At 39.2% G+C, this 15,157-nt stretch overlaps 1 protein-coding gene across 37 annotated transcripts in view; it reads left to right on the forward strand.

Annotated features, from left to right (window-relative positions):
- The window catches only part of Nrxn3 (neurexin 3), a 1,549,271-nt gene that overhangs the window by 728,758 nt on the left and 805,356 nt on the right, over positions 1–15,157 (forward strand). For all 37 annotated transcript variants that reach the window (XR_013439170.1, XR_013439171.1, XM_078050614.1 and 34 more), the window contains 4 exons: positions 4,139–4,258; positions 11,084–11,465; positions 12,275–12,465; positions 13,231–13,404. Coding sequence is in view for 35 of the 37 variants with exons in the window: in XM_078050614.1 (XP_077906740.1) it covers positions 4,139–4,258; positions 11,084–11,465; positions 12,275–12,465; positions 13,231–13,404 (867 nt within the window). In the remaining 2 variants the exon portion in view is untranslated. The remainder of the gene's footprint in view (positions 1–4,138; positions 4,259–11,083; positions 11,466–12,274; positions 12,466–13,230; positions 13,405–15,157) is intronic.

Genomic DNA, 15,157 nt, shown 5'->3' on the forward strand with positions numbered 1-15,157 from the left:
GGTCTTCCTCCTCCTCTTTAGTCCTGATCTTTTTCCTCTCCACCCCTGCTTTTCTCACCTGATCTGTTGTCTCTGGGGATGATGCCTGATAAAATTTATGGTGCTATGGGCTTAGTAAAATGGGAGTCACAGCTCAGCTAGCCTACTCAAGGGTGCAGGTGGAAAAAAAAGGTAAGTTTTCTCTTTATAATATCTTTGCTGTTCTTTAAATCTAACACAGTTCAATCACTCTGAGCATCTATTTACCATATCATTTATATGTAATATTTTGTATGCACTGTGGGAATTTGGACTCATGTGGAACACATTTTCAAGGGAAATCAAGTTACTGTTCTTTTTCCTCTTTTGCACAAATAGAAAGATGTCAAGGTAAGGCAAAGTGTCCCCCTCCAGGTGTCCCCCTCCCCTGTCCTATCCCCACCCAAACAAGGAAGTTTCCAAATGTTCACTGGCCACTTTTGGAAACAGCCCTATGGCAGATGGAAGGAATTTCTACTCCCTGCATATGAGCAAAACCATCTGATTTAGTTGGTTGGGTCAGATCTTAGAAATATATTGGCAAGCAAATGTATATCAGGGGTAACTTATAGTTTCACTGTCTATATTGCTCCTGGGGGGAATGACAAATTTATGCAATATGGCCCATCTGGTTTTAAAAAGTCTAAATAGGTTAGAAATAATTAAAATCCAGTCTACCTTGTGAAGGTGTGTGCATTTAGAAATGCTCCAATATCATTTTTACCTTATATTCCCTTTCTTATCAGCCCAAAGAAGGGAAAAATCTGCTCTTATCTGTTATCTTCCTCCTAGTAATCAGCAGTGATTTTTCTCTCAACGTGAACTTTTCTCAAGAATGTTTCATTTTGATTTTATTATTATTTCTGGCTTCTTGAAGAAATAGGACTTTCAGAGGGCTCTTGTGGTTAGGACAAGGAAACAAGCTTATCCATGTTCTCCCATTCCTTTGGGGAATTAGACCACCTTCCCAGAGGCACAGCTTCCCTCCTACAAGGTGTCGAGTCGATACCTGGGTTTCAGCCAGGCTGCATTGAGTGCTTTGATGTCTTGCTCCCAGGATGCACTCAAGACTCTTGCTTCTATGATGGAACAGAATTCAACACTCCACTCCCACAAATTTCTGCATCTCAAAATCATCATCTGTGATTTTGCTTCTTTATTACCTGGAATGAGTATCATTTCCTGGGAAGTTCAGCTAAAGAGTGCAAGATGCTTATATCCATCAGTCTGAAGAGAATCAAAGGATTTCTTGTGCCTGAAATCACCGGGCAGAACTCCTTAAGTTCATTGTTCTGCTAATGGTGCTTCACTGGCTTTTGCTGGTATCTGCCAGGGGACATCTTCCCTGGACCACATCCTTCTGCTCTGAACACATAGCAGGTTGTGTGTGTTCCAGCCATCAACTGGCAATGCCTCTTGTATTACTTATCAACCCAGTTTCCTGGGCCACAGATCAGCTTTATTCCTTCTATTTGCCTGGATTTCCTGCTGAATGTAAAAAATGACTTTTTCTCTGGTAGGAAGTGTAGAGCTTTTGGCTTGATTAAGGATAAACATTAGTTCCGTTCTTGTAGATACTGAGAGTCTTACAAAAGCTCGGATTTATTTGCTTATCGTTTGAAAATAAATACTGAGTAATGTCGCTTGCCATTTCAACAGGATAGGTGCAGCTGTTTTTCCCACTCTTAATGAGAATTATTGGTGTTTGGAGGTATTGAATGTAACTAGTAGTAAATTTTTTTTTCATTTCTAATCAAAGACCATCACATTCTAAAGATTTATAGTCAAATATTTGTTTTAGAAGACTTTTAAACATTTGTTTAAATCAGACCCTGTGGACATTTCCAGGATACTGTATGTGTTGAGTTCCTGTATTATGTTAACATCATTTAAAACACCCTTGAAAGATGCAAAACTTGTTTTACAACTCCAGCTAATATGATACTTACATAGTAGTGTCCCCAAACCAACCGTGTTTGTGTTCATGATTCTCCTTTTTATCTTGTCTGTAATCATAAAAATTAAGGGATATTCAAAAACTTGCCTGAACAACAGATGGTATCTTGGAGAGATGTTTTAAATAACTTGTATCTGTAGCAGTTCTGCCTCCGTAGCCAATATTCTCTTCAGCCTTCTTTACTCTCTTCTTTCTTATTCAGGCATTTGCATGTAGAACAAAGAAAAGAAAAGCATACAAACACAAAGGCAGATTTGTTTGTTCTGAGAACATCTGTTCTCTTTGTAAAGCAACCACATGAGGTGGTCCATTTTCTTCCCATGCCCTCTTGGTTTGCGGTTTTAAAGCGACTGCTCCATCAGTCTTAAGACTGGAATTTAAAGATACTCCCTAATGTGTTGAAATGTAGGGAAAATAGGATAAGTTTTAAATTTTAGGTGATAGTCAGATAAGGATCCTCATAAAGTAAGAGAAGCTGAGGTTGACTACAATATGGTTTATAATAGAATTATTTTCCCTAAAGATTCCTTGAATGATTTCATGTCGTCATTTGGAGTATATTGGGTCCTCTTTACATTTCTTCAATGAATGCTTAGAATTCTTCTTAACTTGGATTTCATTTGAGGTGTGTATAGATTCTGAAAAATTTTAAAGATAAATTACTAGCTGTAAATATTGTAATTAAAATATATATATTTTTTCATTTTAAATGTTTGTTAATTTTTTGGAGAATTTCTCCCAAGAAATACTACCATAATCTTAATGACCAGCAAAAATTCAAATACTCATTACTCAAAATCAAAAGGATCAGTTGAAAATTACCTAGAGATTCTACCCAAGAGATACTCCTTTTTTCTTTCCTAAATAGTATATAATACCTTCAGTCTTTGGGATAGATGAGTGGGGACTAGGTAGTGAAAGATATGTAAAGCTTCCAAAATTACTTAGATAAATGTATTAAATTTTATCAACGTTTACCAAAAATCTCCCATATACTCATTACGTATTCAAAAAGCAGGTATCTCAGCCAAAATATCTCAGACACATGGTATCTGTAAAGATACATTGGCCATTTATATATTCCATACTTAAATCACATTCAGAGGTAGGGCTTTCTGTATGTTGATTTATTAATTCAGAAATATTTAATCAGCATCTTTCTGCATGGGCTCAGTTATCCACTTAGAAAAAAGAAACTTGGTCTAAATCCTGGGATTCCAGACAATGTTCTTTGTGAAATTTCCATCTCAGTTTAATGATGACACACATTTTCATGTAACATGACAGTTTTTCTCCTTGTTCACTGGATTGTTTTAATGCCTCCATGTCTCCATCTTTTGCACTCAATTACTACAATTTTCTCTTGCTCCTGATTCTTCATGGTGTGCACTTGAATTGCGTCTTGAGCATCTTGAACATGGATCTCTTGAGACAACTTAGTTTATTCTTTTCCTTATTGGAAACATTCTCTTGACCTAAAAAGAATCATGTTTGAATTTTATGTTATTTCATGTTGTAAGCATTTAGATCTTTTTGGAGGAAGATGAGCAATGAGATAAGTCTAGGCCCCTTCACATTCCCTTCAGGAGCATTATTTATAATGGGGGGGGGTTGACATTATTTCTATGATGCTGTTTACAGTGGTGATTTCTGTGGTCACTGACTTCTGAAGCACCCTGTGGTTAATGGAAATGTCATGTTAAGGCCATATATGTTACAGAGTTCTTTTCTCATCCGATTGGTGGGTATTTCCTAGAAGCCAGACTGGTGTATTATGCCTAAATCACCAAATGATTCTAAAAACAATTATGATGAATTTCCTGTATTTTCAAGAAATTTATTTAGAATCTATTATTTTGAGAAATAAAGGACAGCTGACTATTGATTCCTATGAATCATCTCTTAGAGCCATTGGTACTGGAAAACCTTGTATCTATAAAGGAGGGAACTTATTTCTTTTATTACTTTGTGATTGTCCTTTCCGTTTGAATGGAGACTTTTGCTCCTGGGGACCTTTATGGAGGATCCTGTTGGATCTATGGGAGGGACACAATTTCTTGAATACTCATGGGTCATGTGCACCAGTGTGGCTTTGACACCCCTGATGCTGTGAGCACTACTTGGAGAACTGATTCTGACTCTGGCCCTTACCACCATCCTTAGGCAAAGGACCTGAGACCCTGTATGCAGGGCAGAAGCTCAATGACAACGAGTGGCACACCGTTCGGGTGGTGCGGAGAGGAAAAAGCCTAAAGTTAACCGTGGACGATGATGTGGCCGAGGGTGAGTGCAAATGTAACAGAACCAGTATTTCTTTGCTCTTATAGATGTCCTCTGTCATTCCATCTTTTAAACCAGAGGCTAAGTACAAGTCAGAAATCATGTTCTCTGTAGACAAAATCAGGCAAGGCTAAGAAACAATTTTCCTCTGTATTTTTTAAATTCCCCTTTCATCAATCTGTATTATAGAATTTATCGACTACTATTATTCTTTATTTGGGGGTCTCTCTCTGTAGGCACAGAACATACAACTGAAGGACAGATGTAGGGTTCTATGAATCCTTCTAGAATCCAATAATTCAAATGTCACTTATCAGTCATCCTTCAAGTGCAAACTCCTTCAGTTGGTGAACAGGTTGTACTTAAGAAGAGGGAGGGAGGCTGGGGTTATGGCTCAGTGGTAAAGCGCTCACCTCGCACATGAAAAGCCCCGGGTCGGATCCTTAAAACACATAAAAATAAATAAATAAAATAAAAAGTTATAAAAAAAATTTAAAAAAGAAGAAGAGGGAGGTAGAAAATCTGGTGTTCAGAATATTTTAGGGACATGTAAATATCTAGCACAGTGCTTGATATTTAGGAGTTGCTGAACAAGGTTCTGTTTAATGAATTATTCATTTATTTAATCATTATTGCCTGAGTACCTATTTTGTACCCAGAACTGTTTTAGAAGGAACTTGGAATATGGTGATATAAAAAACAGGTGAAATTTACATTTAGAGGGCAATGAAGAAATGAATGAACCCATACATATGTAAAGGAACATTCAGCAGCCCACACAACACAGCAGAAGTTCCTGAGAGCCTCTTGCATGTCAGCAGTGTGCTCAACTTGCAGACAATAAGAAGGACGTGCAGAGCTCGCCTGTTGCCTCAAATAGTCAATCAATCATGTAGATTAGATAGGACTCTGGTGTTTGAAAATGGAACAAGAATATATCATGAGATTCTAATTTGGATGGGTATGATTATAATTGTCAATCAGAAGGGAAAATGACTGACAGGGATGGGGTGATTGGGAGTTCTTTATGAAAGTAGATCTTCAGCCCGAATTTGACAGGTGGTTGTAATTGATGAGGTCTAAGGTGGAAGAGAGAAGGCACGTTCAAGGGCTGTTTTACACATTTTTCCCCCCTGTAAGTCTACACTCTCATATTCCAGATCAGTACACAGTAGATAGAATTCTTGTCTATTTGGTAAAGAAAAACTCAGGTAGTACTAGGAATTCCATGGAACACTGCTGGCATCTGGTCTGGGCCCTGACACTAATTCTGCAAGGTGTTGGGAAGGTGACTCCCCATCCCTGGGCCTTGACAAGTACAATCAGAGACTAAGCCATCTCTACAGGGCCTTCTGTGGATAAGACCGCCAGTTAGTCAGGAGCCCTGGGGTTTAAAACAATCATTGCCATTAAATTGCTTTATGCCTTTGGGATAGATATACTAAGCCTCTTTTTCTTCATTTCCTCATTTTGAAACTTGAACTTCTGTTACTTCTAAGGTTCTTTCTAGCAAAAATATTCTGCGATTTTGATTCCTATAATTCAATTTTATATTCATAAGCCTGAGTTTCTATATTTCTGGAGTCAGGAATTATAGTGAAATAGGAGTGTAGGGGTGTGTGTATGTAGGTTGAGAAAACCTGTCTGATTGAGGAAGAACAGCTACATGTAGGCATTAGACACTGTGTTGTCTATCTTACATGTATCAGCTCCTTTAATCTTTTATAATTCAGCATGGTCTTTCAAAATAAATGTTCATATTGTCAGAAAGGTAACATGAAATTTAGAGTTGGATAATTAAGCTTCAAATCCATGTCTTCTTGATTCTACCTCCAACCCATTGTAAGAAAATGATTTATCTGCCAGGTGTGGTGGTGTATACCTGTAATCCCAGCAGCTCCTGAGACTGAGGCAGGAGGATGATGAGTTCAAGTTCAGATTCAGTAATTTATCGAAGTCCTAAACAACTCATGCAGATCCTGTCTTTGAATAAAATATAAAAAAGGGGTGGGGATATGACTCAGTGGTTAAGTGCCCCTGGGTTCAATTCCTGTTACCAAAAAGAAAAAAAAAAAAGATTTCTTTTTGAATACAGGAAAAGTGGAAAGAATGGACAGGACTCGGGTGGGGAACACATTTTGGGAGGTAGACACATACCAACTCTCTCCCCCAAAGGGAAACAAAGGCAAACAGAACCACAAGTGTATAATCATTGTAGTTATACACAGACTTCAGTAGAGAAAATATTGTTTTACGTAGAAAGCATTGGTCTATGTTCCTGAGGGTAACTTAGCTTTCTGAAATGAAGGTTCGAAATGTGATGCAAGAAAAAATGGTTATACTGTTTAGAATGTGCAGTCAGCCTGCATTAGTTGTCCCAGAAATTATCACAAACCATTAGTGCAGTCAGGAGCACACAAAAACTCTGGCAGTAGTTTGAACAAAACAGCCCTTGCTAAACTGGGTTTGGCTGATTAAATCCCAGTGAAGAAATTCACAGCGTATTCTGAATAGCAGCCACTAGATGGCACCCTCACCCCAATTCTAGCCCTGAGTACTTTTCATTTTCCTTGGGAAATGCACACACCCTGAAAGCTTCAGGAGCAGCAGAACTGAGGGGACTGTAATTCCCTCTCTCAATCATAATTCTTTGATAGAACGTTTGGAAAAAGGTAATTGTAAATTGTGCCTTCTGTTGCCAGTAATAATTAGAATGCAGGGCTAAACCAAGGAATGCCCAGGTCATGCAGCCATTGGATATTTGAAATTAACCAAGCTCCTTCACTTTCAGCCTTACCCCCTAATTCACTGGCGGTGGAACAAAGCAGCCACGAGGATGGAGAGATTTGGGAGAGGAAAAGAGTTATTTTGCTTATGAGCTGTAACCTTGGGTTGCTTTTTTCAGTGATAAGGGGTTTGGGAATTTTAATTTTAGTTTATGGAAGTCATAAAATCAGGCAATGAAATTAAAATACCACACAGTCCCCAGGTTATTAAGTGGTGTCTTATTGGCTTACTTAGTAATTGCATTCATGCTGTTTAAGATCCCCCAGAGTGCCAAATTTTCAACTACTTTATATAAATGATGCAAAGAATAGACCAGACTCATAAGAAATCAAAAGCAAAGAAAGAAATAGTCCTCAACCTGGTGTTTTTCATTTATTATAGTGTAATTGTGTTCTCAGAAAGTATTAAGTTCAGTTGACAGTTAATAAGGATTGATTGATTGATTGGGCTGGATTTCTATTATTAAGAATAAATTAAAAGAATACCTCTGTTGGGTTATAACTCTCAGAATGGGGACCTAATGAACTACCCATTCCACCCAGAACTTCATGCTAATATAAAAATTCACCCCTTTGTTTCACTACTTTGGTTCAAGTTGATTTCTCTCTCTGTCATTCATGCTGTAAAAAGTCGTTTTTTTTTTTTCCAGAGTTTTCCATTAAAAACATGTTCCTTGTGTTAATAAAAAGCCTGATTAAATAGGATTGGGAAATGTTAGGTCAAAAATCATGAAGTTCTGTACTGCCAAGACTTACTTATGAGGAACTTTTAATGAGCTAATGTACATTGCTAATCATCAATAATTAAATATGCAGTATTTGCCAAATGTATTTGGCTCCAGAAACTTTTTTTTTTTAATAAAGCATTTTATAGCACACACTCTTCAAAAGTGCTGATATCATGGAGAAAGACCAGGGGAGCTAGAGAGTTGAAGGGAAATATGGCCTTCATTTTAATTTCTCTTCCTGTGTCTTGGAGTCGGGGGAACTCAAGGTACTTCCTCTCTGCTTTTCCTGTTATTATTATTATTTGCTAAGCCTTAATGCTGGCCAGGAACCTCATGAAGAAATGAAGATATAAACTCTGACTCCTCTGAAGACATCCCAAATACAAGCTCCTGCCTTTCAGTATAGGGATTCTTGACGTAGTCAGGCCCCTGCAGAATACTAGAGGACACATGGAAGATACCCAAAGTGGTCCCTATTTTTTTTTTTAAAAACTTGCATTTTCAGAAAAGAGCAAATTAAATAAGTAAATAAGTGGAAAATGGTTAAAACGTTTTGGAGAAAGAGGAAAAAAAAACCTGCTGTATCATTTAGTAATAGCTAATGATTTAAGTCCTACGTACCATTCTAAGTACTTTCTATGAATGGATTACGTTTAGCCCTGGGCAACTTCTTACCTAATTCACAAATGGGAAGTGAGGCAGACAAAAGTTAGGTAACTCTCCTAAGGTAGCCCAGTTAAGAACTTGTGGAGTTAGAATGTAAATCCATGCTGTACAGCTCTTGAATTTATATACTCATCCACTATTTGCCATGGCCTCCTGGGGAGTTACATCATGAACCTGGCCAATAGTTTCCAGAGGTTTATGTTCTTCATCACTCCAAGGATTGATCTGCAGACAGTTTCTTGGCTGTCTGTGAAATATGGAAGTGAATGTGCAAATAGGAGCCAAGGCAGTGAGGCTGCTTTGGGGGAAGTTGCTGAATGTATTACTCCTGAATCAGATGGAATGGCATTGTGGTGCTTGGCCATGGGGAAGGAGTGTGGACTCATTATAACAGTTCCTGCATGGAAACTTCACCTGCTAAATTCTACCTGCCGCTTTTCTTGGATAATGGTGTTCGGGAATGAGTCGGATTTTTTTTTTCTTTTTTAATAAATACACTATGGTATACTAGTAAAGATGTGGGCTTTGGGATTTACACACCTGGTTCAATTCAATTTGAGGGTCTCCCATTTACCACCTGTTTGATCCTTGATCACATGGCTTAACTTCTGTAAACTAAAGGCCATCACCTCTAAAGCAAGATGATGATACCTATAAACAATTTTATTGTAATAATGATGTCTGGGAGGCAGCACTTAGTGCAACGTTTGGTGTACAGGGAATAGTCAGAATCTTGGCTTCTCTTTGTTATCTTTCACCCAAGTTCCTTCTTTGCCCTCCAAAATTTGAAAACAGCTACTATGAGGTATGCATTTATTTATTCACTCCTGAAGTGGAAGGGAGGCTTATTGTACAGACAGGAAGATATAAATGAAGGGGTTCCAAGTCACTAAAATGGATTAGCTGACACACATAGATTTATTTTTAAATATTTGGTTAGACTGGCACAGGTTTCAAATTTGAAGCATTTTTTTTCTTGCTTTTGCTAGGTGTCCCAGACTTTTTTGTTTATCTTTTTTTTAACATCATCCACAGAGGAGTGAGTTCCATTAGCAAGTACTAGAGCCAGTACCTCTTTAATCTTGGCCCTATGTTGCCTTCCCCCCTCTCCTCCCTGGCTCAGATTTGAAGCTGCGCTCTGAGTCACCCTAGACTCTGACTCAGGCTGTGTCCCTGGGCTCATCCTGGGATTTCCTTCTCCCCTTCTTGGCTTCAGTCCCACATATCCAAGCCCTTGCCCAGGCCCTGGCTCAGTCTCTCTCCATTTTCATTCCCAATATGTTTTGCTTCATACCACTGATTTTCTGGTGAGCAGAATTTCACAAGCTCGCAATGTCAGAATTTCCTTCACAGTTACCAATTGACTTGAAAATTGTCTCTTTAGATTTCTTTTAGAAGCCAGGGATCTAGCTTTTTGGATTACCATGGACCACCATTCTTACTTCTTAGTTCTCAGAGTGCAGTTTTTAAAGACGCAGATTAGCAAGGCTATGAACATAGTTGTAGGTCCTTTCCTTCCACCCCATGCAAGTTGGTTGTGACTGACCCTCTCATACTCTAGCCCCAGTCCTAATGCCTGTATGAACAGCTATAGCCAAGTTGACATCAGGAGCTTATTTCAGTTGTTTTAAAACATGTGACTGCATGTTGCTCTGGGGTTGTGTTTTCTCCGGGCAGGCCCAATTCCAGTGGCTGCTGCAAGGCCACTGGGAACTCCATGCTTTGAACAAGCCTCGCTTGAAGCAGGCCTTTCATCAATGTGCTTACAAAAGCTCTGGAGTGCATTATCTCTGTGCTGGTTTGGATTGTTCCTAATCTAGTCCTCTGCAAGGTGGTTCAGCCTAGATCAGCCACATAAGCATCATCTTGAACTTTGCTAGAAATGTAGATTCTCAAGTGTCAACCAGGACTTTTGAGCTAATAAATTCTGAGCGTGGGGCCTAAGCCTTCAGATAATTCTGACGTGTATCAACATTTGATGATCACATTTTTAGTCCTTAGACTAAAAAAAAAAAAAAGTTTGTGATTGGGTGATAAAACATAAGGAATAGTCTAATCAGGATAGTTTGAGTAGGGTCACCTTCATTTATTCCATCCATACAGTTTAAGAGCAAAAGGTAGTTTCCCAAAGGAAAATTAGGTGTTATTGCTAGAAAGTAATAAGTTGCTGGGCAGATAAAACCAACCGATGTTCTAAAGCAAAAATTTTTCTACAAGTACTAGGTGGTGGATTATTATAGCAAGAAATATTTGGTAGTATTTTTGACAAGAGCTGGGGCAGCAAAGACCTTTCTTCTTATCCTGTACATTGGTATGAAATAATTTTCTTGAACACAGAGAACTCATAGTTTTAGCCTGTAATTGGGTTCCCCTTAATCTCACACTCTTCTGTTTATAACAAACCATTCTGAGCAGATATTTGGGCATCTGGATGCAGGACAGAGGACTTGGGCTGAGTCAGAGCTCAGCTCTTTGCTTGGCACCAAATCAGGTATATCCTATAATGATTATCTTGTTTTCTTGAACTGAATCAAGGAAATCGAACCATTTGTATTCCATCAAGTTTCAAGTTACACTAAAAGATATAGTAAGGATCCTGTGACAGAACATAACTCTTCCTGTTTGTCCCTCATATCTGGTTTCCATAGGTACGATGGTGGGAGACCACACTCGCTTGGAGTTCCACAATATTGAAACTGGTATCATGACAGAGAAACGATACATCTCCGTGGTCCCCTCTAGTTTCATTGGGCACCTGCAGAGCCTCATGTTTAACGGCTTGCTCTACATTGACTTGTGCAAAAATGGTGACATTGATTACTGTGAGCTGAAGGCTCGTTTTGGACTGAGGAACATCATCGCTGACCCTGTCACCTTTAAGACCAAGAGCAGCTACCTGAGCCTCGCCACCCTCCAGGCCTACACCTCCATGCACCTCTTCTTCCAGTTCAAGACCACCTCGGCCGATGGCTTCATTCTCTTCAACAGCGGTGATGGCAATGACTTCATTGCAGTTGAGCTAGTCAAGGGGTAAGATCTTGGGCGCCCGATGGTTTATGCTGGATATCTTTGCACAAGCCCCACATAAAATACAGACATAAAAAAAAAATCCTGTTCATTCCATTCTTTTACCTCTGTTCGTTTCATGTTGTAGCGTCCTCTTTGATTACAAAGAGTCACAAAATGATTCAGGAAGGAAAAGAGATTCATAACGCTATTTAAGATTTTCCATTTTTTGGTAGGGAATGTCATAGCTACTTACTCTGAAATATAGTCCTTTAAAACTATGGGGGAAAAAGCTTATTTTTGCAGAAGAGGACTCAGGCATGTTTTACATCCATCTCTTGAGTAATACTAACTGTAATCACCAACTATATGCCTAGAAATGAAGTACAGATATTTGCAACCCAATCATCAGCTCATATATAAATTATTTTTAAAAGCTGCCCTTTCTTTAAGACATTTTACTACCACATGTTGGGAAATAATAAAAAAAAATCAAAATCAGAACCAGATCCTTGACTAACAGAATGAAGTGTTGCCCCAGAGTTTTATAGTGAACCACCTATGCTACTTCTTGGCTCTAAATAGTATTATTACTAGTTAGTATTACATGACATTATTCTAGATAGTATTACATAACAGTGTTAAAAAAAGTAGCTTCTATGAGAATGGAACAAGAACCAAGTATAATAGAGTAGGAACTGACTCTTCTTATAAACTATGCTTTAATGATTGTCACATTATACCAGTTTAGCTTGAGAGACTCAAAGCCCCCTGCACATTGCTCGTAGTGCAGCAGGGAATTGCTAGTCATCGGTGGTGATTGTTCCTCACAGGTACATACACTACGTTTTTGATCTCGGAAATGGCCCCAATGTGATCAAAGGTAACAGTGACCGCCCCCTGAATGACAACCAGTGGCACAACGTCGTCATCACTCGGGACAACAGTAACACCCACAGCCTGAAGGTGGACACCAAGGTGGTCACACAAGTTATCAATGGTGCCAAAAATCTGGATTTGAAAGGTAAACCTTGTCGATAAGTTTATCCTTCTTGGAGCATTTCTTACAATAAGAAGCCCTGTTTCCAGAGGCAAACTCCAGGTTAGGCATGCCACCTATTTTTTGAGACATTGTGCATTTCCTAGCTAAGCAACGTTGAATTACATCATAATGCAACTGAGCCTTGTCTTTGTATAGACCCCACTTCAAACAATGGTTCCTTTCTTATGATCTCAGGAATGTCTTGTGGCAGATACCGAGGAGATGGTCAATGTCAACATGTGAGAGGGTCCATAATAAAAAAAGAAGAAACATAGTCTTTCAGCTGAGTCATTTTCTGCCTAGATGACATTGGTAAATTTTTTCTTAGCTGTAGTCAGCTTACGTATATTAATTTTTGTAAAATGAGGATGATGATTTTCCCTTTATGGGTCATTAGGAGCTTTGATGACTGTTGGTAGAGCCCTTCAGCATATTGTTGGTTATAAGCACCGAAAAAAATGTTTTGTTGAAAATATAGTTCATCTTTACTTGACCGTATCACGGGGACAGTGCCTACTTCCAAGGATTGATTTGATGATTAAAATCTGTATATAAAATGCATGGCATATAAGAAATGTTGGTTTCTTCTCTTGACAGTTTAGAGATCCTGGTAATTATTTGGTTTTCAGCTGGTCCTGTCCAGATTGCGTTCCACAGATACCCCATAGTCTGAAGCGCTTGGGGAACTGCTCACATGGCTACCATATCCTTTACTCAGTCTCTTTTGCTACCTACCGTCCTGTCTAGGTGACCTCTACATGGCTGGCCTGGCCCAAGGCATGTACAGCAATCTCCCGAAGCTTGTGGCCTCTCGGGATGGCTTCCAGGGCTGTCTGGCATCTGTGGACTTGAACGGGCGGCTGCCGGACCTCATCAATGATGCCCTCCACCGCAGCGGACAGATTGAGCGTGGCTGTGAAGGTACCAGCTTTCCTTTGAAGCTCTAGCCTTGTGACAAGCACCAAGCCTCTCTGCTACCTCTGCCAATGCCTCTTTCCTCAATCGACCAGTCCTCTCTCATCCCATTTGCCACCTGACATTGCACTGCCAGCATTGCCCTGTTGTCCCCTGGCTGAGTATGTCAGGACATGTGCCACAGGCTCCAGGAGTATGTGTTGGCAGATGTCCCCCAGGATCACATACTTGCCCACAGAGAACCTTCCCTGGCATTGACATCAGGCTTCTTCCAATTTGTGCCTTTGCTTCCTGAATGGCTGAAAAGGGCGTCAGAGACTTTTACTTATATTTTAATACTTGATCAGGGACAGACTTTACGTAGGTATAAAACATCAATAAAATGCTTCCTATTTTGGCTAATATGGACCGCATGTTTGAACATAAATGCAACAGGAGATAGGAAAATGATGTCAAAATGCCATGATAATGGAAGGGAACTAATATTTATTGAGTGCTTGCTAGAAATCAGGCATTGTTAGGCAGCCCCTTATTGTGGAATCGTGGAACACCGTGGGCTTTGGTGTTGGAAAGACCTACATCCAGGTCCGGGTAGTAGCTCCTGTTAACTAAGTGCCATTCAGCAAATTATTGAACCGCTTTGAGCTACATCTTCCTTCCTTATTTTTTTTTTCCTGTAAAATGAGACAACCAAACTTGCCTTGAAAGATAATATAAATAAATCTGAGTGAGAAAAATGCCTGATCCATAGTAGACACTTGATAAACATGGGATTATTGTTTACAAAATATTATCTCATGCAAGGAATATAATAACAACCGCATACCCACCTTCTGCAGCACAACAAACCATGCTCAGCCTGTTTCTAAAGATGATCCACTCTCTTTTGAGACATTAGCTGAATTTTACAAGTCTTTCTGAATCCAAGTTCTTTACAATTAACGCAATCTGATCTTAGTCAGCAGAGGGCAGCAGTGATCACATTTGGGGTTCCCTAGCAGCCTTGGTTTGGCTGAAAAGGTGACTGACTACATTCCTAATTGCCAGGCAAAGAGCTTGCTTGACCAGTCACCAAGATCCATGTGTTCTTTCCTCTGGTTGAGCCTCATGGTCCTTTGTGCAGAGTATTATGTTTTCTTGTACTCCTATGTTAATTTACTGGTGTTAAATGGGTTCATTCATTTCCTGTGTTCAACGTCATCCATCTCTCCTGTTGTTAATCGGCTTTCATTTGAGTCCACTCACCACCTTACAGCACATTTTTGTCAAAGCTTCTCATCAGCTTCTCATTCTGACTTTATATTTATGCAAGTTGTTTCCCTTCGCCTAAGAGTCAGCTGCCTGTGTTGCACTAGTGAGAGACCCATCGTCCCTACATCCCTACAACCTACTCCAAGTTTCTTTAGCCAGAAACTTTTTCTAAATGCTATTGTCCACATTTGGAGTGAGTGTGTATGTGTGTGTGTGTGTGTGTGTGTGTGTGTGTGTAGGAGGGGCAGGAGGTTCAGAATCACTAAGTTCTTAAAGCAGTCACTTATGTGTTCTCCTAGAAATGCAGAATTTCATTCATCTAAAATTTTTTTTTAAATCCTCCTGGCCTGTTTGTAATTTTTCAAGTGTTAAAGGATAATCCTGGAATAGATGCAGCATTTGGAATTAAATTGAGTATCTTAGTTTAGAAGATTGTGAAATGACCATATCTCTAATTATCCTGGAATTATTAATCATATCAAGTTAAGTCCTAAAAGCACATATTAAA

The sequence above is a fragment of the Ictidomys tridecemlineatus genome, chromosome 5, assembly GCF_052094955.1.
Source record: "Ictidomys tridecemlineatus isolate mIctTri1 chromosome 5, mIctTri1.hap1, whole genome shotgun sequence".
Classification (NCBI taxonomy): Eukaryota; Metazoa; Chordata; class Mammalia; order Rodentia; family Sciuridae; genus Ictidomys; species Ictidomys tridecemlineatus.